Below are 25410 nucleotides of genomic sequence, written 5' to 3' on the forward strand. Positions count from 1 at the left end.
CTGTCAGAATTCCTTGTCAACATTTGAAGCAGGTCTGGAAATCGAGGTTTAGTTACTGGAAACGTGCATTGTGTTATACGTCAAAATAATACCTCATCAAAATCAGAATGCCATTTTATGTACGTTCAACCAAGACAAAACACTTTAAGGACATGGAATGGAAGAGGATATGTGTTGATGAGTGTGTAGACTTGACTCAGTCTACCACAGCCAGGAGTGAACCTTCTGTGCTGACATTTAGTGCAGGTTCTTGTATGAGGCTGCTGGCAAACAGACTGACTGACTGACTGCTGCTGATGAAATCCAGTTGTTCAAACACGGTCGGCATCTGTGGGGGACGAAAAAACAAAACAGTGGTCCGGGATGATGTGAAATAAATGCCCAGATTTATTTTTGTTTTTTTCAGGTCTCTATTAATAAATATGTCAACAAAACATGTGGGAGTCGTGCTTCACAGATGAGTGTGATCATGTCAGTGGTGCTGAGAGGTGCACATGCTCTGTGTGAATTTACATCAGCATCGCAGGGAGGCTGCCGTGCTGCAAATTTTCAAAGCAAACTGATTCTCCATCCAGTCGACAATTGTTGATTTACTGCAAAATGTATTCCATACAGACGTGAAGAAGTAAGTAGACCCAATGGAAAAAAGAAAAGGAGGACATACCAGAACAATAGCTCAAGGAAAAGTTTTCAATAATTTCCTTGATAAAAGTATCAGTAGATGTAAAACTCTTCTGAGGGAAAAGGAAGTAAACTTTTAGCATTAGAAATCAGTAGGGACAACTTATTTTGGGTGTTTTACATAACTGTCCACCAGTCTCTGACATTAGCTTGGTAAAATTTTGATAAATTGTAAAATTCATGGTTTAATTAATAAATGCAAGCTGCCCACTCCTCAAGGCACTCCTGTAACCAGAACCATGACACCTCCTCCACCGTGCCTCACTCATATGACACAAAAGTAAGTATATCTACAAAAGTCCCAAGATTAAACTCAGGGAAGGATTAAACAGAGGGTAGAAATCTAAGAATATAAGTTCAACTAACCAAACATTCAGGAGTCCAGAACAGGGAAAGTCTCAAAGAAAAGAAAAACAAGGAGATATACAACAAAGAACACACCCAAAAAAAGGTTGGCTAGCGAAGGCGAGAGAAAGGGGCTGGGAAGAGTGGACAGACTGACAGAGAAAAAAAACTCAGGAGCGTCATACACTATGCAGCGACACACACCGAGAGCTAATAAGGCAACAAGACACAGGTGCAACCAATGATGGAGAGGCAGGTAGTCACAGGAGCTCAGTAATTGGGCAGAAGACACACGATGAAAGAGATGACCAGAATAAGTAAGGAAGTAAGAGACAAAGAATCCGAATGTAAATAGACAGAAGACAATGACAGGGAAGCACAGAAGACAGGAGAAAATGTAAACTAAGAAACATGAGAGATGTGATCAAACATAAAACTGAACCCAGACAAGAAGTCAAACCATGACACCCTCCTTCACTGTCAACTCTATTTCCTGCTCATCTTTCCAGACACATTATCCCAAAGGGAGTATTGGAATTGTTCTAATGTTCTTTTTGGACAGCTCCCATGCAATCTGGATCTTGTGCACTTTGACACCAGCAAGTTGCAAGACTTAAAGTTGCAGCTCGTGTGATGAAATTTTGGGGTACTTGGACACGTCTTTTTTCATCAAACGGTCTCTTCTTGGGCTGAATGTTGCTGGAAAAGCCTATCATGGTTAATTATTTGTGGGTTTTAAATCTACAACTCTTGGAGTTGATTTTCCTGGCAGTGAAAGGATTTATTTAAAATGTTGTGGAGATCTTTTCAAATGAGACTCATCGGCAGCGACTTAATTTCTTTCATTCGATTATTTTTTTTTAGAAAACCCTTTAGATGTTGGCATTACCAAGTCATATATTCAGATGCAAATATTCTTCGAATCATTAGCTCCTCATCTGGAACCGCTCATTCTAATTGAAGTTTTTGATAATTGGTGCTTCATTTGCTGTGTGGCTGATCAGCTTTATTCGTTTGAAGAGTAATGACAGAAAAATGTTAATTTGTCATTGTTTTTAAAAATGAAGAAAGGCCTAAACAATAGAGAAGGCCAAAAGTGTATAATAGAGTATATTGGAGTTTCTGTAATATGTTAAATGACTTTGGTCTGGTGACTGTCTTATCTTGAAAGGTCTTTAGATCCAAAGTTTTACTGTTTAATATTATGCTTTTTCATTGATGGCCCAAGAAAGGTCGCTGTCTAACCGTAAAGCCTAGTAACAACTAGAAGAGTTATTTATGGTTAATGATTGAGTTTAAGTTAAGTGTAGTGTCAGTGGCACTTATTTAAAGAGCCTGCAAGGTGATGAAAGCTGTTCATGATTCTTGAAATGTGTTGTGTTTACCAGCATGAGGCATTCTTTGGTGTTTCTGCCTTTTGACATTAAGGGCTGCGGAAGCTTCAGATATTGCTACAACATCCCCGGACACACTTACAAAGGGCGCCTGCTGCCTGGAGCGAAATGTCAGCATGTGTCCTTGTGTGAACTGCCTCTTCGAACTCTCGTTTTTAGAAAATATCTGCCTGGAAGATTTCTCACGCACCCATTTACTAATGTGTCTTCAGAATAAAACACTCCAGGAGAACACTGCTAAGGTCTGGACGGTCATCCAAGTGAAGAGTGAATTTTTAAGTGAACACATATCAAGTCAACCCAAGTTGAATAAGACAGTTGCCTCCTAAAATATCCTTCAGGTATTCTTAGTCTAGACACTGACCCAGAATATTGATCACCAGAAATAGTAAGTGTAGAACACTCCCCACAGCATGCACATTAGATGATCAGGTGATAATTGTCATCTTATGCAAGATGAGATCGCTGGTGGCGTTTAATGTTGCTGGATCAGTTCACTGAGTACAACGAATTCTTAAAAAAAGTTGCAATGCCATGTAACATGTACATAAAACAAAATGAAGTGATTTGCAAATATTAAAGGAACATTTTATTCACAATAGATAACAACGCATTTTAGTATTTAAAGAAAAATGATCTCAATGCGTCCGTGTGAATGGATGAGAACTGTAGTGCTCTATAGCATGTACTTGAATTTATATACTTGATATACCCTGAGTGTGACACTATTGTGAGGGAGAGAAACATCTACTCTAGTGGGGAACGTAAGTGAGCTTTTACCACAAGGTATAGCTCCTCCAGTGATAGGCAAGATAGTCTTGATTAAGATACTGGGCTTTATTGATGGTCAATCCGTGAGAACTGGGTTAAAGAAAGAAAAAATCAATTAACAAAAAACTAATGCTGTATGCATGTCTCATACATCTTTTGTTATAACATAGCATAGATTAAGCTAAACACTTTACAGCTTGCTTGAATGACTCCAAAATGGCGCATGTTAACACAATAATCTAAACACAAATTACACCTTCACTGCAGATAAATATAAACAACAGCCAACCAACCTCATTGCTGCTTATCACAAAAAGGTGCTAAATGTCTTCGGAATCCTCCATCTTTTCTTCTATCTTCTGTCTATTACTGCTGCTTTATTCTATGTTCCATAACCACAACAGAAAGAAATGATCATGCTTTTCGCGGTGGTTTTGTGACGGTGCGTCGTTTGGAGGAGGTTCCGTCCAACTGTAAACATACAATAGAGAATAAACAAAATAATAAAGTGTCAATACAGAAAATAAACTGGAAACAGGGGCAGTTACAGTATAGATCCACTTCAGGCCAACCGCACTTGCTGCTTTGTGGCTTTAAATGTGATGCCCCCAGGCACACCAGGATGACTCCCAGGCCAAGCATGTGCTCCATCCGTATTTCCCTTTCCAATGGACTACAGGATCATTGGCCTGGGGCTCATAATCTGGATGGAGGATGTTTTTGGTTGCTTGCACTTGGGGTTTCTCCTTGCTCATCGTGTTTTGCTGAAAACATCAGGCACTTGGAAGATCGCTATACGTCTTGCAAAGTCATTTTGCGCTGTGAGGCAAATAGACATAAAAGAGCACATGCAGAGGTGCATACACTTAAACTTAAATCTGCTATTTTACCCTGGACACAGGGCAACCAGAGGAAATGTTTCTTGAGTGTGAGACCTGGCAGCAAACTTCTTCTATCTCTCTGGTGTTTGGAAGAACAATAAAATTCAGCCTGGACAGAGTATGCATGTCTGTCCCAGTTTGCAAATTAGGTTTTAGGCATGTTATTTGACTCCATATCACAGACTGCACCGCTGCAATCCTCTGACCTGTTGCACCTCTCCATGAAGATGTCCTCATGTCTCATTCAAAACACAGCCAGGAAGCAGCCTCTCCTGGGGAGCAAAACAAACAGAGGGCTAAAGAAACTGCACAAATAACCGGCCCTCTATGGAAAAAATACATCTCTTTGACCTCCTTTGTAGAGTTATTGTTCTCATCTGCTGAGCCACACACAGACTGTTTAAGGAACTTATGGACACTTGAGTTTTAAACCGTTGTCATTAAGCCAAGAGTGAGACAAAAAGAGTATTCAGATATATTTCAAGTGGAGTTTTTTTCTCATTCGACATATTGGCATATTTTACAGGGAATTTTATCACATTCATTCCACATATTAGTTTTTTTCGTAGATATTTCTGAATATCATCTGAAGAACAATAACATGCACATCTGAATGTGTGTATTTGGATATCTGCATGTAAAATGATTAATAGCTTTAAAGAGTGTACAGAAACACTCTCCTTAAGGTTTTATGCCAGTGACAGTGTTTTGGAACAAGTGAACAATACAAAGCACAAAAGGTGCGCAGGTACTTTTACAGCGTGAATTGCAAATGTGATTTGACCTCATAACCGAAATCCGATAACACCTACTCTTCTTTAGTAGTTGTAGTCATGATTTCAAAGGAAATAAAAGCATGCTCTTGTCAAAATCCTTGTACATGTAATGTTCCAACAAGCATGTTACAAGTGTCCTCACTTCAACTCATCCTAAAGCTTAAAAAAGAAATGTGGATAAGGAAGATGGGAAAGTTGAGAGGAGAAGAAGGGTGTTTTCTTTTTTTTGGAAGGGGAGGAGAAGAAAACTCTGCATTCACTACGGAATTAACGCATATGTGCCCTTCCCGCTGTGTTCCTGTGATCACTGTGGAGATGACATCTAATTACATCCTTGCTCCCCATGATATCATCTGCAGCCAACTGGTCGCATCCAACATCTGTGTCCCCTATCAGTACATAATCAGCTTGTCTTCTGACTTCAGAGCCAAGCATTCCCACAGAGATGAGAGGCATGTGTACTGATGAATAATAAACAAGTGAATTATAGGCGGGCACGTTCTGTACGTTGTAGTAAAAGTTGTTCTAAAGCGTGCAAAGGCAGTCACTTCCCACCATAGACTATGCGTAAAAGACGGACGTAGCCGTTGTGACGTCACCCATTAAGGGCAGCTGCAAAAAGTGAGCAAAATGAACGTACCTGAGCAAGAACTTTCAAAGGTTGTGTACATCCTCTGGATAATTTTCCTCTCACTCAAAGTAGCTCAACCCATAATAATACAGAATGAATTCTAAATGTCATTACAGTGTATGTTGGTCAGTTATTTAAAAAAAGAATCACGAAGGGGGAAATTAGTTGAACAAAACAGTTTTTGTTTCTGTAAACATGTTTATTTCTGCAAGGGGTTTATTGGAGCCAGCCTCAAGTAGCCTTTCACGGAAGTGTAGTTTTTGGCACTTCTATCTTGGCTTCATTTTTTCAACCCAGGAGGTTACCACTCGGAACACAAACACACGCACAAAAAACATGCAACACTCTTAATGGAACACTGATTTATATACCCCCCCTCCCTTTTGTAGATAAATGTACACTTTCTTTCGCCTGCAAAATGCGAACACAAAAACACACCGTGCTCTAAAATTCATTCAGAACCATCAAACTTTATTTTCAAGGGAAGGATGCACTGAAGCTTAACTCCCGCCTTTGTACCTTTTCACTTCCCTATGTGGCTGCAAGGCCATGGTATACTGTGATTCATTAGTTTCAAAGACAAGCCTTAGAAATGGGCTCTTCTCGTCCAGAGCCTGCACCTTTTAACTTATTCCTTCAAAAGGGAATTTTTGGAAGTAGCTTTCCTCTTTTGAATTACCCTCTCAGAGGCTCCAATTATTTTCCAGCTTCAAGCTGTAATTAATAAGTTGGATTTGAGTTTCTAATTTATTAGGTGGTTACAATGAAAAGGTCTTACAACTGCTTGTCTCTTCCCTCAGGATGGAGATAATTGACACACGTGTATGGAAACATTGTGTTTATCTATTAGTGGTCTAAGCCTTCCATCCAAACATCTAAGCTCACCTCAAATCCTCAGTGCAAAAACAACTGGAATTGTTTATCAGATAGTCTCTGCTGTTCCCTATTTTGGTTTTCAGATTAAATTGTACATGGTATTTGAATAAGAAATTTAGTAGTAATCAATATCTTATAAAGCAGTTATGATGGATGATGCTTTTTCATGATGTTTCATCACTTTCATGAAATGATTACCTTAAGCAATATGTTTAAGGCACCACAATACCCAGCAATGAATAACACTGTGAGCCTGATATAGATTTCTCCAAAAAGATCAAGTTAAAAAAATCTATTGCCCATGTATGTGTGATGACAGTTTCACATTTGCACATTATTCCTTTGTAAGTTGCAGATTAAACCAATATTGGCTTACAAACTGGCTGTGATGTCACATCTGATTTTTATTTAAAGCCCACTTGAATCGGCTTTTAGAGTGCTATTTGTTCCTGCATATTTAAACACGCCACGTTAGAAACAGAATTTAGGGACGCACTTCCTCCTCCCTTAAAGGCCCACTTTGCTTCCATTCTTCAGCTCCACTGGCCTGATGAGACCCCATTTCATGTTCTCCCTCTAAAATTCAAGAATGAAGAAGGCATTACATTGAACTCACAGCAAGCACAAGCCCCCGAGTGCAGGATGAAGCTTCAATATTTTTAAAACATTTTCCAGGATTCCATGAATAATACCTACAAAGGACTTTTTTGTTATTTGATGTTTCTCAGCCTACCAGAGTGAAACTCTTCCCATATATCATTCAGCAGCTTGTAGCTCAAATATAGATTGATAGATACTTTATTAATCCTGAGGGAAATTCAAAAGTGAAGTGAAGTATCCAAGTGAAGTCACAATAAGAAAAACACATTTTTTTTTTTTAAAGTGATGGAGACTTTTCTGCTAGAAAAATGAAGGCTCGGGTAGTTTGGTGGTTTGGTTACAGAGATCTTTTGTGCAGTAAAATGGGTCTTCCCGTTTCCACTCTTAACCTTTTTTCCATCAGACCACAGGGGTCTCTGAGCTCCAGCTGGTAGATCTATTCCTCAGACCCTTTTCCCTTCTAGTCACCAGAACACAGCCTACCAAAATCTACTGAGAGCAGCAATCTGTCTTTGGAGGACAAACCATTACTCACTGCTTCCTCAAGGAGCTGGTGGAGGCTGCTGCTATTACAGATGCCCTCTTTTTAGTAAAGGTTATTATTAGCACTTGCTTTAATCTACTGTATGTGCACGATGCATTTCCTGATTTTGTTCTTTCATCACATCAATCCTGAACTAGCAAAATCAAATCACTCCCATTATGTTTTCATTCTGAGCAGCTGGGGGTTCGGTGTCCGGCTCATATGCACCCTGCATGGACAGTGAAGGGGTCTTTTCATTCCTTTTTCTTTTAGGAATTCTCTGCTGGCCAATCAAAGGTCACAGGGGCTAAGAACCTCTGGGAGCTGCGAAGCAGTGCTCAAGATTTCAGGAACAAGAAGGTTTTTTTTGTTTTTTTCCATTTGGCAGGACAGCAAACAGAGAGGCAATGAGACAGCCCTTGTTCTCTGGGTTTTGTGACTCATTTGTTAAAAGCTCTTTCCACCAGTGCTTGAGCCATTTGAAAATGGCATTCAAGACTTTGGTGTTAAGTCTGAACATTTGCTCGTTTGTATCTTACCTGTAAATGCCATCCTGTCATTATGAACAGGCGTCTGTGTGTCTTTTAGAAAAATCTTTAAAGGTTATAATGTGGTTTCAAAGGATTATCTTATGTTTCATGTTTCAGACCTTCATGTAAGTGCTCTTAAATTTGAGGGAATATAATTTTGTCATTTTCAGCATATTCCAGGCAGATGATAAAAGCAATTTATTTATTTTATCTCTAACTCATCATCCATCTTAGGAAAGTTTGATGAAAAATCATTACCCCTGAATATAAGCTTCACCTATTTACTCCAGCAAGTCTTGAAGTAGTGTATACATGTGGCGTTATAGAATTATCATACATCGTTATTAGAATTACAGTTGTTTGTCTGTCTACAAAGATCAACTTGAAATGATTGATGAATTCATGAGGATGAATTTTCCTTTAGACCATGCACTGTTATTGTATTTTAAAGGGATAATCCGGAGTAAAATGCACTTTAGATCAATTTACGGGATGTTGGGAGTACATACGTTGAGTTGACATCAAAATCATGTCATTCGGATGTGTTTTGAGAATTTCGATTTGACCGTTTTTAGCCAAAAGTCGTTAGCCTTGAGGTGACGGGGGCATATCATGTCACCGCTACAAAACGCTATTTTTATACCTCTTCTACAGCTCCAAACAACATAACACTTACGTGGTAGTGAGTAGAGGGTCCCTAAAGCCAAACCGAAGTGTCCCGAAGTCTTCATGTGGTCGGATATAGAGTCCAGAATGAATTTAATCAAGCCAGTACCTGCTCTCAATCAGAGCCTCTTCCTTCAACAGGAGGCTATCTCACGCGAGACATCACGTCACGTGACATTTCAAAATTCCAACCTGTTAGTAAGCTAGGCTTTGCTGTTGCAAACAACTTCATTTCACTTTCGAAAGAAATACTGGACTATGTTTGTAAAAAAAACGGCAACGAAATTGTGACTTTCCAGAGCGAGTTACTCCACACTCAGCAATCAACTACGGACTCACGTGACGTGATGTCTCGCGTGAGATAGCCTCCTGTTGACGGAAGAGGCTCTGATTGAGAGCAGGTACTGGCTTGATTAAATTCATTCTGGATTCTCTATCCGACCACATGAAGACCTCGGGACACTTCGGTTTGGCTTTAGGGACCCTCTACTCACTACCACGTAAGTGTTATGTTGTTTGGAGCTGTTGAAGAGGTATAAAAATAGCGTTTTGTAGCGGTGACATGATATGCCCCCGTCACCTCCAGGCTAACGACTTTTGGCTAAAAACGGTCAAATCAAAATTCTCAAAACACATCCGAATGACATGATTTTGATGTCAACTCAACGTATGTACTCCCAACATCCCGTAAATTGATCTAAAGTGCATTTTACTCCAGATTATCCCTTTAAATATATATGCAAATATTATAACTAAATTATTTAGTCCTGTTATTATACTGTTACCTTTTGCACGTGTATTGTAATATGTTAGTGTATTGCAGTTAAAATGCTCTGTCGTTTTTTTGAAGGTAAACACAAGAAACTTGTGCTGAAGAAAAAAATGGTCCAGACTCAGTGAATAATTCCCTATAATCCCTATATAGATCAGTGAGCAGTGCTGACCAACATGTCATTGGGGTCATCAGGTGGGAACCTCCTTTCATCAGTGTTTCGTCTAGTTGGGCCCACAACACCTCCAAGAGGATAGACAGTGATCACTGGCGTCCCAGAGTCACTCCCCTAATGCCAGCCATCACTGCTCCTCACACCACAACAGCCATCTTTTATTTTTTTCACAACCACAGGCTACCCCAGCCTCTCACCAAATGCACACCAGTCATAGCGGGGTGGGGATACAAACCCTGGTTCGGGTAGGGGGTAATGAAAGTATAGAGGGTGCCAGACGTGGAGGCATGAAAAGACACACTAGCAGATTCAGCAGACAAACTCACCTAAACAGACCTACAATCACTAAAAATGCCAAGAAAAAACATTATATGTTCAATAAATAAAATCTTTTTCTGCAAAGTTTATATGAACAAGTTGTTCATTTAAGTAATTTAATCTTCAAATTACAACATGTCAGCAAACCTAGAATCTGTCTGGAGTCCTCCTCATTTTCACTGCTGTAATGTTAACTTGTTAATTTCTTTCGGTTGGTGCAGTAATGTCAGTGTGCATTTTTCATGATGAACTATTCAGTCTTTCCGTGTCTTCCCAAAATGCTTGCAATAATGCTGCAGTTGTTGTATGTAGACATGAGGGAAATAAGCAACAACATAAAAAGACCCACCCTCAGGGGCTGCTACAATGCAGCTATGAATGTAGAGCATAAACACACGGCCTGTCTGCAGAAATTTGATTTGCGTGCCCATAGGGAACAATATGTATAGTTTTTTACACGCATAAACAGTGGCAGAGGTGTAAAAAAAAAAAAAGTCAGTCATATAAATATGAACTGCCAGAAATGACTATGAATACTTATTACGACATGATTTTCAATTTGCAAATGCCGCCTTATGAAAGAGTATTAAGGATTTTGTATGAAGGATTTTTGTTGTACAAAAGATTGTTTCATCCATGACTCTCAATCTTTGTTTTTTATGCTTTTTCCCACTGATTGTCTTTCTGTCTTTTTCTCTGGCTTACTGTTTTTCCCTTTCTCCTTTTTAAGCGAGGCTCTCCATTAATTCTAGTAAAGTCTTATTTTCTCAAGACTCTAGGGTAACAGAGGGAATAAACAAAAGCTGCCAAAGCTTTTGACCTCTGTTGCTGCTGACCGTGACGATAATCAGTCCAGTCTCATACTGCTGGCTTCATCCTCCCTCTCTGACAGTCAGACAAACAGATTTGCCGGAGTTACAGTATGAGTTAATGTCAGCTGGGGGGGAATGCTTGCTCAACTTGTCCCCCATCCTGTTCTCCTCGTTCTCACAGCCTGCTGACTTTCCTTTGACCTGCCTTGTCTGTGTGTTGGGTCACTGACTGAGCAAAGAAGCCACGCGTGGTCATCAGTCAGTCGGTCGGATGTAGGCTGACGGAAGCTTGTCTCTTTCAGCTGATCTAGGAGATGTTTTCCCCTTCTGTTTGGCCTACATATACTCATGCAGAGCTGCGTCCTTTTAAAAGATAAATTCTGAATGTACAGCAGATACAACATGTGCTCCAGTCCAAAAGTACTGCAAAAGTACAGCAGGCAGCAGTTTTCTCTAAACAGTAGCAAATTTGTCAGTGAACCTCTCTTGGTAAATTCACCTTGATTTTTTTTCCTTTTTTTTGTACCTGCCATTGCTTCATTTGAAACTTCAAATCGTCACAAGAGTCAGTGGAAAACCTGTGTAGGAGTTAAAGTTCAGATGGCTCTTTCATCGCTTAGTTTAGCTTAGTGATAAAAGGAAACGGTGCAGAGAAAGTCAGGAACCTCTTCCACTATCTACATGTCAAGCAGAAAGCAGATGCTTTTCGTTTCACATCCCTCTCGTCATCAAGGGCATTACTCCCAGGACTCACGTTGCTGAGATAGACACAAAGAGAGTTAAAGAAGGCATGCGGATGAGGTTTTCTGCTTTGTCAGATGGGGTGTGAAAACAGTTCCCCCTTCTTCTGCACACTAGCCTGCATGTCTCTCCCTCTTCACATATTTTCTTGTCATCAGCAACTTTCAATAACTCCCAGTTGGGTTATAGGGCATGGTGAGGTCTCTTTAGGTTGGCCCCCCATGCTCCTTCTCACTCAGTCTCACCTAATCCCTCCTGCACTGAGGACAGGAGTGAGCTGCCAACAACAATAGGAGCTGCTAGGCTTTGATAAAGAGACTGGGGGCTGCTTTTGGGGCAAGGTCCGAGTGGAATAAAAGCCTGACTCTGTGTTTTCTTACAATAGTGGACAAAATTTCTGAGCAAAGGGGTCACAAGTAGGTTGTACATTTGTAGGCAGTTCAGCAGGAAACGACCCTTGCTGATAGATGCAAGAAAATACCAAGACACTGACAGGACATCAGGGTAGTTCTTTCTGTTATTTCGGTATGTTTAGCAGCTTGGTTGTGGGAAAATGTTTGCTATTTTGTGAAATTAGATGAGAAGATTGGTACCAAAGTGATCTCACAACACAAACACAATTTTATAGTCAACTGAATTGATGAAAGTTTGAAAATTGAAATGACTGAAACTGTTAAGGGACTTTACAAATTGACATATCATCTAGGAACCAGAGTTTGTATAACCCTGCCTGGCCTTGGAATTGATTTTATTCAAAAGAAAGATAAAGAGAATAAAAGGGTTGTTCTGTATGATGAATTAAATAAGCCAGATAAACTTTGAATTTGTGCTTACTGGGTCATGAATGCTGGAAAAATGAACGAGCCACAGCTGTGTGCTACATTTCCATGCGCTGCAATATGATGTCATGTTTGCAAACATTCTCTTAGAAAGACCAATCATGTTTCCACTTCTAGTGAGCATCAGCAGAGTAACAGGAGCTTAAGACATCAGTCATCTCGCAGTGCCCTGTTGGAAAATAAATCCTGAAGTTAAAAGCAGGGTGATCAAAGACACATCATCTCGTGACTCCGTTGGCCTAGCGGGCCCAGTATCCACAGAGTTTTTTTTTCCGGGGTTCCACCAGCGTCAGTCCTGGGACCACTGCTCATCAACCTATATATGTGCCTGCAGTTAAACAAAGACTAATGACATGTAACAACATTTTTATGCCGAGGGTATGAAGTGACACAGTCTGGTTACGTCTGATGTTCAGAAATATTTAAGAGGGGATATTTGTTGGTCCAAAAAGTCAGGTACAGGAAGTCTAGTTTCACTTCTCTGTCTCTGAGATACAGTGAGCAAGTCAGAAACCTTGGCATGGTTTCGCTTACTAATCTCAGTCACCAGAACAGCTACAGTACTGTGGAAAAGTCTTGATCCACCCCTCATTTCTTCATATTGGGCTACCTTGGAACCAGACTTGTTTTTTTTTAATTTAAAAGTGGTTTTGACCAATAGTTATTTAGGCTTTCTAAAGGTTGTACACATTTTTCAATGGACACTGAAATACTGACTTCTACCTGACCATTTTCAGAGGAATGTGTTTTTTCTGTTTGTTAAACCACTGAAACTTGACCTACAAATCATTCAAGGATAAAAAGGCACCTACCTTAAGGTATGAGCAAATATTATGTCTACACATAAAAGACAGTTTAGTAAAGATCCAATTTTAAATTGTATTTTTAGGCACTACGTTATTAGCAGCCTATCGCAAAGGAGACAAGTTTGTTCCTATATCTATAGTTACAGCTACAAAAAAATGCCAAAGATAACACAGTTTGACAGGCCTAAAATAGTAGTTTTGCACCAACAATGTGATTCCCAAAGAGCTAGTTGCCAAAAAAAATAGCCATATCTCGACATGGTGTGCAGCATGTCCTTAAAAAACCTGAAGAAACTTGTCAAGTAGAGGATAAAAGAAGTGAAAGCAGGCCTAAAAAACTGTCAATAGTAAATAAAGAGTTTCTGAAAGTGACGTCCTTCACACAAAGGAATAAAAATCCAACAAAGACCTGACACAGGACTTGAGATATTCATCTGAACCTTCAGTTGATTCATCTACTGTTTGCTGAATTCTTATCAGAAATGGTCTCTATTTCAGAGTAGCTGTCAATAAGTCATCAAGGAAAGAAAATATAGAGAAAAGGCTGAGGTATGCAAAACTACACAAGAACTGGACTGAAAATCAGTAGTAACAGGTCTTAAGAAGTGATGAATCCTCCCCGGTGCCTGGACTTATTGAAGCAGTGTGGGATCATGTTGACAGAGTACGGAACAAAAGGCAGCCAACATCCAAAGAAGAGCTTTGGGATGTCCTTCAAGAAGCCTGGAGAACTATTCCTGAAGACAGCTTAAATAAATTACAAGAAAGCTTGTATAAAAAGGTTCAATCTATGCTGAAGAATAAAAGTGCTCATACCAAATATTGACTTTCAACAAGGAGAATATAAGACACTCTATTTTTACCTTATGTATGATGTATTTGCATTTATGTTTGCATGTGTTTCAATAATTTAGTGCTCCTTTTTCTCTTTTTCCTGTCAAGATACATGAATAAAATGAAGAGTGGCTTAAGATCACACAGTACTGTACCTGTCATTTAAAAAATGTTTCAAACATTTGTATCTGGAAACGACTCTGAAATTGCACTAATCTCAAACAGATTACAAAAGAGTATCACCCTTTTTGTAGGTGTTTCCTCCAATGTATGAACTTGCCTTTGGTTGTGGTTCGGGATTGTTGGTGATTTTATCACTAGCCTCTCCAACACCAAATCACACCCCAACGTAGTCAACTGTGTGTTAGTATGTGTATGATATAGAAAAAGAGCTGCATGTGTAGAATAAGAAGTGCTGTATGAGTGTGTGCATAAAGAGGTAAAGGAGGAACACACTGTAAAGTGCTTTAACTTAGAAAAGGTTAAAAAAAGCACTTTATAAATTCAGACCATATACCATTACTATATGCCATTCAAAATCATATTTATAGTACAAAGAGGACTTAATGGTTAATGGTCAGTACATCTCTGATTTGCTCTTTGTCATTAACCTGATAAGGCCTCTTGGAATCTCAGTGTGTGGTATGTATGTTTGAATGTATTTAAGGCAATTTTATATTGGCTGAGAGTGCATCTTTCAAATATGGTCTTATTTGTTTTTTTTTTTTTTACTTTGTCCTCATACTTTTGCTTCTATTTTCATACTTCATCTCTTGATGCTAAGTGCCTTGAGTTTGCATGTAATGAAATAGGTTATATAAATTGTGACAGAATCTTTTTGTCAGTATATGTGGCAGAAATCAGTTTTAATTAAAGCTTGTAAACCTGTGTCAATGATCAGAGGTTGGAAAACATATATAATTGCTTAGCATTTAGATCTTTGTTCTAGTAGAGACCACATGTGTTTGCAGATTCTTGGATATTCTGACCAGGCGCACATTACTCTGAACATTAATTTCTCAAATTGTTAAGTTGTTCAGTTTTTTTCACCTCTAGTCTTGTAGCTTTCATCTCCTGTCAGTCATCTCTTAAATGAACCAAGGGCCCGTTTACATAAGCAGCCCCTTATTAATACCTCAAAATCAAATCTCCCCTACTGACACAGTCAGCGGGTTGAGAGATACGACAGGAGGCATTTGTATTCAGTCTTCAATTATTTGATTTTACTGAGGGAATACAAGGTGGAGAGAGAGGGCAGGAAAGAGATGGGGGCATACAAGTAGCAACAAGTTTAATTAATTAAATGCTGGTTTTTTCCAAGTGAAAAGAGGCTTGATTGTTAAAAGTTCCTGTGTTGCTCATTAGTTAAAGCACAAAGCTGCAGTGAATATACAGTTGATTTGTGACCTTTTCCCCCTTGTGCCAGTTCTTCTGCAAAGCATTTGAATGAATGGGTTTCTCAAAGCTGTTTTATGAACGTGAGCCCTCCTTAAAATGACTTTTCATTCACCCCTTTGTGGGACCTACTCCCACTCTCAGCCTTAACCCACATATTAATCTAAAATGATGAACAATGCAAGAAATTCTAGGGAAAACAGACAGAAAACGTGTGAAGCAGCTAATTGTTTTGAAGCTCTATATAAAGCTCTTTTGTTTACTGTCGTTCGCTCAGAGTGGAATACTAATTAAATCTAGTTCATTTTCATCTGTAGGCTTTTGATAACTCCTGATCTTGTTAAAGAAGATGTGAAAAGCAAAAATTGTGTGAAGGATTGTTTCAGCAGAGTCACAAAACTAAAGATTTCCCTAACTTGGTTATGGGCCTGGGTTTTGAGATATTCACTCTGGAAATTTCTATGTCCATCTCAGCACAAAGGAGCTGACTTTATGTTTTTTGTCGTGTTAAAAATATTTGAAACAAATACCTTTAGGTTCAATAGCTTTGTCCAGGCAGGCACATCATCTTTTCACTCTTTATAACCTGCAGACATCAGCGCAAAGCGATTTTATAGGACCTTTTTTATTATAAAAGAGTTTCAATAAAAATCTCTCACTATAAGGTGGATGATCTCGCCCTTTCAAAATTCACTTTCAGAGAGTTTTGCAAAGTACTTGGGGGACATCAAAGTTCAGTAACTGATTCCTGATTTTCCAATGCAGGATGCGCTGAGTTTAGTCAGGGAGTGTTGTGGTTTGCCGATAGTGTTGAAAGAACAGAGAGTATTGCGTGATCTGTAAGCCTTGAGCTTTGTGTGAAACCCAAACACGCTCCACAGCTATGCCTGTATGTGTACATGCGCACGCACTCGTGCTCCCACACAGACGTGCATAAATCATGCTGCGCTACCAGCACATGCAGTCACGTCTGCACACAACCAGAGACACACTTTCCCTTTCCATCTCTCCCACACCCTCGCATGCAGACACACCAGAGCCTGTCCTGAGGGAGATGAAGAGGCAGAGCAGAGTCCCCTTCTCTGCTACGGAGGAACAGACGCCCTGAGGGCAGATAGGAGTAGAAAGCAAGATGAAGGATCTACCCTCCAGTGATCCACAGCAACAAAGATGATAGGAGAGACTGCTGCTTTGGCACCTGGCATAATTAGTTTCAAATAACAATGTTGCTAGACCATGGTTGAGAAAAAGGAAAATAAAAAAAGAACTCCCACCTTGGACAAACCTGCCAAGAGTTTCTATTTTGTATTTCTTTTCTTACATATTAAATTAGATCGTTATCACTTATTTAATTGCAATCATAAGTAATAGAACAGCTTCATTTTCCATTTGACCTGTACTGAGGCATCTAAAGTTCACACTGTGCAGATCTGCTGCCTTTAATTATTCACTTGAGATTACTTTTCTCTCGCCCTCGGGGATCAGTGATATCATTAACAACAAAATGACTATTTACGTCTTGTGAGAAGAAATAAGACAGGTGTGCATAGTTGTGACCAATTAGTGAGCTGGTGAATATAGGCTAAATGTTTCATACCATGTTGGTGTGTGCAAGTATGCTTTTGAGTGGCAGATACTGCAGTATAAGGAACACAAATGAGAACCAGATGTGGCTTGACATTACATGTCAACAAGAGACAACAGTGGAAGAAACAAAAGAGGGACCAGGGCATTATGTGGAAAAACAGGAGACTACAGCTGAGTTTTGAACTTTTCTTGTTGTTATTCTGTTCAGGAAACTTTGCAGTTACAGATGTGTGTATTAGTAAAAAAAAAAAAAAAAGTAAGACAGAGTAACTAATAATGATGATTTAAAAAATGGTTGATACGTTTTTTATTGTGCTCTTTGGCTGTAATGGTGACACTGGGTTACTTCACAGTGAATGCAGTATGTTGTTTGAACCAAACCACACAAGATAATTCCATAATGTAAGATTGTTAACTGCACTTTCACCATATTTCATCTTTCTCTATTTCTCAGTCCTGCTTAGGTATACATTTGTAGTTGTAAACATGATCCAAAAAGACTTGCTGTATTACACACTGAAATTTAAACATTTATTTAAATGCATGGTGATATTTTTCTTTATAGTAACTAAGAGACTTGCATATCTCAGAGTAGTCTGCGTCATTATTTTCTCCCTTACTCAAAGATCAGTGATGCATTCCTGCTTTATTCCAATTATCTTATCCATTGTTAGGGTAGTATTCATCATCCCGTCTCTGTAATTGAGATCCTGTGGAGTAATCAATCAAGCAGACATTGCACAGAGATGACACTTTATTGATTTCACAGGGCATGCCGGAGCTCAACCGCATCAATCTCTAGGTGACAGTCACTGCGGTAATTGCGTGCCAGTGCTGCTAATGGTTATTCTTCTTGACCATCTCGCTGGCCAATTATCCACCATGGGATGCCACACTGGTGTAAAGAATCATAATGAGGCTGTTTTGATGAGTTGAAATGGGGATAAAGACCCAACAGACCCGCTCAGTGTAAAGCAAATATGAGTAGTTTTCATTTTTGTTCTGTCAGGGCAGTTGGCCTTTTTGACACAGCAGGCCAAAAGCCTCATTTTGACTTGTGTTTACTGCTAGAGTGTTACTCTAGTGCTGCATGTTACATGCTCTTTTTCCCTTTCCTCCACCCTCTTAGTGCAAGAATCATTGGCTGGCATGCTCTAGCTGTTCTGTTCATGACATGCTTCATGTAGACTGGGAGTTGCGTTGGGCTCAGAATAAGCAGGGGGATTTCTGCTTCTCTGCTCTACTTGGCGCTGGCCTGCAACTCTGCCTGATGTCAGACAGATCACAGCCAGAAAGACTGGCCCTCTTCCCTTGCTCCTGGAAAAAAAACGTTACTAACACTGAGACAAGGTTTTTTTTTTTGGCTTGAGGGGGGGTTCTTGTGCACACAACCCCACTTTTTCCCTGCTTTTTCCAAGTGAGGCTGTGTTCTTGCCACTTGCCACATAAAAGCTTAGGGATGCTATGACTACCACGTTGCCTCACACGTCTACACTCTAGTCATAGTATACTTTACATCAGTTCTATGAAACTTCCTGTTACAGAATAAATACTAGAGTGCACTTTTCTCTTTAGAGCCCTAGCTTCTCATTTGTCATACTTAATTTCAGAATTTGTCCAGAAGTCCTTTATTAGGATGTCTGAGTTTAATGAGACATATCACAGTGTGTGACTACGAAATTGCTGTACATTGATCGAGTTTCTATTCCAACAGTAAGTGTTTTCCCAGTCAGTGCAGAAGTCATTGCAAGTCAGTTAAGGATATTCAATTTATATGCCACAAAAATGGAATATGTTGTATTTTTAAGTGCTTGCATGGAATTGTAATTGCTTTACCTTGATTCGCTCAATTACACCTACAGCTGGATTACTTTTAACTAGAGAGGAGGGAAAGTCACAAAGAGCATGAATTTGAAAAGCCATTTGAATGCTCTGTGTCTAGAACAGTTCTGTTATGCACACAGCATGGACAAGCTAAGCTCTAATATTGTCAATTTTTTTCTTCAATCCACTTGATGACAGTTTTTCATGGAAACCTTTCTTTTTGACTGTAAAGATCGTCTATGTCCTCATGGCCTGTAGTCAAAGTCCAGTTTGGTGTTTGTTGTTGCTCCAATGTTTGATCCAGAGTGTCCCATTAGTCCGAACTCTCCTCTTTACTGCTGAGAATGTGGTCCAAGGGCCTGTGCGTGACAGAAGCTCTGCTCTCATTTTCTATGTTAGCTTTTGTTTTCTGCTTTTTGTCATTAACGCATCCAACTTACATTTGTATCTCACTGTAAATAGAAAACTGATGTTTGTTAGCGTCGCAAAACTTAAAAGATACGTCCTCTAGCATGAGTTGCCCAATGGACTGACAGGCTGGAACTTTCTTTTTAGGTCATTCGAGCATGTACCTGAATGAATGCAGGAATTAGAATCTGTTTTGCTGTGGAATGATTCGTCTTGCACTTTAGTTGGTTAAAACTCTTTCACGTAATATAGCTCTCACAGCTCTTATTTATAGTCTTTGTATACAAACAGAACACACATCAATATTGAACACCACAAATTCCATCAACAAAAATATATAATTTGTTGATAATTCATCATTTGCCGTGTTTTTCTCAATTAAAACATTCTCAAGAGCGTATATGTTGGAATGGTTGGTCCTGACATTTATTTCTGTGTGTGAATGTATTCTGTTGCTGTATATAAGATATAAGGAGGACTACTATGTCGAAAAGAGATGCAGTGTAATAGAAAAAGATCATTTACGGCAAGAGGAATGGAAGGGACATTTATTTTCGGGCATTCCAATCTACTTTTCCCCAACTAATACATTTTCTTTCAGAAAGTTATTTGAAGGCAGCAGGATGGAAATATGATAACTGTAATTACATGCAACACACCAAAATGTGCAGAGAAGTTAACTAATATCTCTTTGTTTTCTGTTTTGAAAACAAGTCAATGCAGCAGTAGGGCAAATATATTTACGACCCATAGAGTCATATTTGCATGTTTTTGTGGTTTCTCAGATGTTGGGCTGCTTACACTTTGTGTAACACTTTGGTTTGTTGCAATAATTGCCACAACTCTCCCTTCTGTCCTGACTCCCTGTCAGTCACACAGACTCCTGCTGAAGAACCATATTGTGGGTAATGCATTTTAAATGGGAGGGGCACAGCCCCACACTTTTCCCTACGCATCATTAACTTCCCACTGATTGATAAACTGAGCTACTGAGACCATGGGGGGCGTGTGGCTTGTGGCATTAGTCACATCATCTAGTTGGCTGCTGGTTCAATCCTCAGCATGTTGTCAGATGAGTGGCATGAAGGGAAAGGTTTTCTGTAGGGTTTTTTGCGCTTTGATGTTTTCTTGTTTGCTCATCTCCGTTTTGCGTTTTATAATTACAGGTTTTCACCAGATTTGGTTTGTCATAATTATTCTTCTAAATGTCTTACAGTTTCAGTGTAAGAGATGAGGTTAAAAACCCCACAGTCCTTATTTTAGCCAAAGTTACAGCTTTATAAGAACAAAAGTCATACCTTTTTCTTGTCCTTCCACTTCATCATGTAATCTTCCTACTGCTGACTGTCACTAGTGCTTAGATTTTGGCTGGATTGCAGAAGTGGGGCTGAGTGTTGAAATTACACCATTGGTTTTCCCATGGGCTGTTGCTCTTTCAAAATGTAGTGTTGCAAAGAGCCTGCTCTACATTTTTTTCCCTGTATTTTGTAAATGGTGAAGTTTGAATTACTCACAACGTTTTTTTTCTAAAGCAAAACTATTAAAACAGCACAGTCAAAGAAAAAGATTTGCGTAAAAGTTATGTTTGTTCACAAAAACAAAATGTAGTAGTGTTGTGTTAAAAATTCTCTGGTGGCAAAATTTTAGGCTGTCCACCATCGCATGGCATGAAGAAATCTGTGACCCATGAGTATTAGAATGTGTAACCAATAGCAATGTGTACTTTTGTAACCTAGACTTGGTCCATTACTTCTAGCCCTAACCATGTGTTAACTCTTAACTCCAAGTGATTAAGAATGAAGTACAGGAATAAGGAATTTGAAGTGAGAGAAGAAGCAGAAAAGATGGGTTAGAAGGTTGCAAGATCTGTGGAAAATAAACCAAAAAAGAGATTCATGTATTGAATGTAAGAAGTACTGTTTGAGGGCATGCATGAATGTGTGAATGAGAAATGCAAAGTGCTTTGTACAATATAGCCAAGGTTAAAAAGGTACTATATAAGTGCAAAATATTTACCACTACCATATACCATTAAAATCCTATTAATAGTAAAAAAGAGCTCTTAATGGTTATGCCCACCTTTACATTCCTGACATGCTCACTGTCTATAACCCAATCAGGGAAAAAGATTTCAGGGAATGTCTTTATTGATTCAGAGTGTTTCATTATTGTATGCTTTGACTATTTCCCTTTTTTTTTATCCCCCTCTATTTGCTCGCTTTTATTGGCGGATGAGAGCGAAATAGAGAGGTTAAAGAACAGTTGGCGACATTTTGCAGGATGAGTCTTGAACTAGCAACTTCTTGCATGAAAGCCAGTGGAGTAACCACATTCACCTTATAAGCAACAAAATCAAGAGTGTGTTACATCTGTACGATGTCAGGTAGCACAACCTAGCAGGTGAACAAAGCCATCACGCAGCAACACACATATGCCGTCACTTAAGCTCCAGCCCTGCATAATCAAAGCTTGTTGCTTACTACATATTGTTAGTGTATATTTTAGACTGGAGGAACATTCTTCATATTGGCATAGGCATATACTTATATGTTGCATCAGGTCTTAGTGAGTTTACCTGAACCAAAAGGTTTCCCCTAAACAGACCAACTCCTGTTTCCTGAATGAACACGATTTGACTGCTAATGTACTAATAATGTACCAGAAATGCAAGTTTTGATTAGTTTTCCTCATTTGGTCAAATTAAGTGGAATCCCTGTAAGTCTAAATGAGGTTATGAAAAGGGTTTGTGTTGACAACAGAAAAGAAGAATGTTCCTGCTGAGTCAGCTGAAACAGAATACACAAACTCTTCCTTGGGAACAGAAAATTGACTTTCTGTTGAAGAGATCAGTGGCCTTAGCTAATATATATGCTATGTTCCACTAAAATTGCATCAGAGACTGAAACTTTGTATATATAATTTATATTCGCGCTGCTGAGTGTCCTTTAGGGAGACACTGAGGCCCTGATCCATTCACTGAAAGTCACAAAAAAACTGTAACATATGGATGACACATGGGTGTCTACGACATATTTTTTCATGCACACACTCTTCCGGGCAAGCACTGAGGCGGCAACGTTACACACGTTCACCCCACTGGATTGTCTGTCGTGGGCAGATGTTGGGTTTGTGTCCTCCCGAGAGCGAAAGACCTAATTAAGTCTGAAGAAACACATCATTTTATTTGGCTCTGTCTACTCTTTGGCCTTGCTTTGATCCAATGATTATTACCAGCTCTTTGGCTCTGTAAAGGACTCGAGGGCGGGGAAGCATTGTGTCTCATGCTGACAGCTCCCAAACAAAATAACCCCCCTCCCCGGGTTGTTACAGCTGAAACTCCCAGCTGGGTTGTCAGCGGTGAGGTCAGTAAGAGAATCCAGCTGCCTGGTGAGGTTTGCTGTGGATTAGCACCAGCCAACCATCTGTTGATGTCCTGGAGTGCAGTACTGAACATGTGCTTGCTGTATGTACAGTACGTGGTCACACTCAGGACTCATACTTACTTGTATAAATAATGAACAATGAACGCACAATGATTTCTTTCTGCTGTCTATCAACAGTCCCCTCCCCCAGATCAGTCTTTCCCTCCACCAGAGAAAAGAGCAGAACTCGATGATCTCTGTAGGTTGTTAGAAGGGCTGCCAATTTTGAAGTCTTTTGTCTTTGTGGTGACAAGACAGGATAGCCTGGAGTTTACTTGGTGTACCCACATCATAATTATCCTTTATAGCCTTGAAAAGGCCACAGCGGGGCTCTGAAAGGTTTGTAGGTTGCTTTTGCATGCAGAAGTTGGACAACAGTTGAAGTGGATTGAAAAAAAAAAAATTCATGTGACAACATTCATAGACAAATCTTGGCCACATTGTGTGAAATCATGTGAAAACTGATTTGTTTTCCACAAAACTGAGATTGCAAAGTAGTACATACCCATAGTTAAATCTAATGGTTGATTCGTGGTTTCAAGTTTGTATCACCCTGTGCCTTGTTAAATTTTTGGGATTCAACCAAAAGCAGTCGCACTGAACACAAAGCCATTGATCGTCTGCATTAACACCATGCTAAGGATGTAGCATAAATAACACACAACAGACAATGGTTGCACTGGACCAGCTCAACTTCCCCGGTCTCTGCATCAGGGCAAAGCTGAAGAATCAGTAACACCACAAATGCAAACAGGAGTTGCCTACATTTCTCATTGTTCCATATATTTTCTACACAGCACCACAAGATACAGCAGAACAACAAATCCTTCTACTAAAATGAGCAAACCCATAATTTTTATGTCCTCAAGTACGACCCAGGGGTGTTCTGTTAAGTTAACGCCCCGAGAGCCAGCAGGAGGGAAATGCATCTCAAATCAGTGCCTATCCTTATATCCTTCTCAGGTTATTTCCTTTAATAAGCCACAAAGTCTTCTGAAGGGGGAAGGAAGTAGGTGTGGATGGTGTGATTGCACACAGCACTTTCAACTCAGGGACATGCGTTTCACACCCAGATTCAACAACACTTCTGGGTTATGTTCAGAGAATAACATGACAACACTTTACTAAACCCCCTTTGCCACTTTCAGGATGGGTTTGGGCAATGATATTATAGTTGGTTTGGCTTAGAAATCAAAACTACACGGTTTGGGTTAAAAAACATTATGGTTAGGACAAACAAATGTATTCATTGTGACATGCCATCGTCACCTTAATGGAAAAGTAAAAGACCAACCTAAAGACTTAACACTGCTGCTGCAGGGTGACGGAAATAATGTCCAATCTTAATTTAAGTTTGCCATCTCTAATGTGACAGGTCCCTCACGACCACGGTATTACAATTTATTCACAGTTCAATCAGTCCTTTTCAACCTCGACTTTCAGTAGATGAATTAAAGTAATTGACAGTGCTTGATTAATTGGGTTCGTTAATGCTTTTTTATAATACAGAAAAAATATATTCAGAAAAATAGCTGATTATATTGACAACATCCAGATTCACAGGCATTCTCCACTCTAATTGACAATATTTTTGGGTCCCAATTTTTCACAGTTTTTGCTTGTATGATTTTTTTTTTTTTAAATCTCCTGTTGAAAAAGTATTTTCATTTGCCTTTTTTTTCATAATCAGTTGTATAACTTGTGTATGTGCTGATGTGATTACCCAATAATACTTTAGTACTGAGTGCTTAGTTATTTTTCCCCATCTGTAACCAAACCTGATTACTTCACTGTTATGTCCATCTGCTCATTTCTTGCTATTGTCAGCAGTGTCTAAGCTGATTACTGTTCGGTTGTATCATGGAATGAGATATTGATTGATATTGAATGTTTCGTCATGCTGCATGCACTTGTTGTGAACGTGTTTTTAATAGAAAACGTCACCGCTGCCTCTTTTTAATTTGTTTTCTTTCTTCATGCCTACAGCTGCTTGCTGCGATTTATTCTATCTTAAAGCAGGGTTAAGTGTTCAATCGCATCAGATGTTTGTCTTCCACCCCGGTGTGGCAGTGATGGAATGGTTCAAGACATTCTGATTGATTCATTTTTTTGATGAAGTCCTTTAGGATCCCTCCTGAGCATTTTTTAATTTTTTTTTTTTTTTTTTATCCTTTCTAGGGGGCTGTTTGCAAGTAACTACTCAGAAACCCACTACCTAGAAGACGGCAGTTCAGTCACAGGCCCTCACAACTTCACGGTATGTTTATTCTTACATTCAGTTTTTTTCTGTCTTTTTTTTAAAATTTAAAAGTAAAACAATAATCACAATCATTGATTTGTGTTGTCCTCTGTATTACTACCAAGCATCTCCTGCAAATGTTGCTCTTCTATTAAGCTCTTCATCTGGACACACTGATTCATTGTGCTGATTAGGGTGAGAGGGGATGTAAAGAAAAACCGATGCAGTTAGACTTCCTTTTAAACTAACTGAAGTTGTTCTTAAAGAAGGATGTGTTGGTGAGTGGGGCCATTTTCAGCAGGTGGATTCATTTTTGATGAAATAAAGGCAGACAGAGGTCAGAGAATAGGCTTAGTTTTGTCGAATTGCTTAGGTCTTATAATTAATATATTAAAAACCTTCCCCAAAAATGCTTTGTTATGCAAGTCTGCTAGAAAACACTGAATTAGTGAACATCTAAATGCACTTCAGAAGTTACACCGACTGTGAAAGATTAATTTCATTTATGAGCTTTGGACTGAATTTAGATAGCATATTTATCTAAAATACATCTGTTATGTTTGT

At 39.2% G+C, this 25410-nt stretch overlaps 1 protein-coding gene across 1 annotated transcript in view; it reads left to right on the forward strand.

The window, feature by feature from the left end:
- Positions 1-25410, forward strand: part of adam12a (ADAM metallopeptidase domain 12a) — an 83525-nt gene that overhangs the window by 21480 nt on the left and 36635 nt on the right. The window contains exon 4 of the mRNA XM_075458359.1: positions 24786-24864. Coding sequence (XP_075314474.1) covers positions 24786-24864 — 79 coding nt within the window. The remainder of the gene's footprint in view (positions 1-24785; positions 24865-25410) is intronic.

The sequence above is a fragment of the Odontesthes bonariensis genome, chromosome 23 (genome assembly GCF_027942865.1).
Source record: "Odontesthes bonariensis isolate fOdoBon6 chromosome 23, fOdoBon6.hap1, whole genome shotgun sequence".
In the NCBI taxonomy this organism is placed as follows: Eukaryota; Metazoa; Chordata; class Actinopteri; order Atheriniformes; family Atherinopsidae; genus Odontesthes; species Odontesthes bonariensis.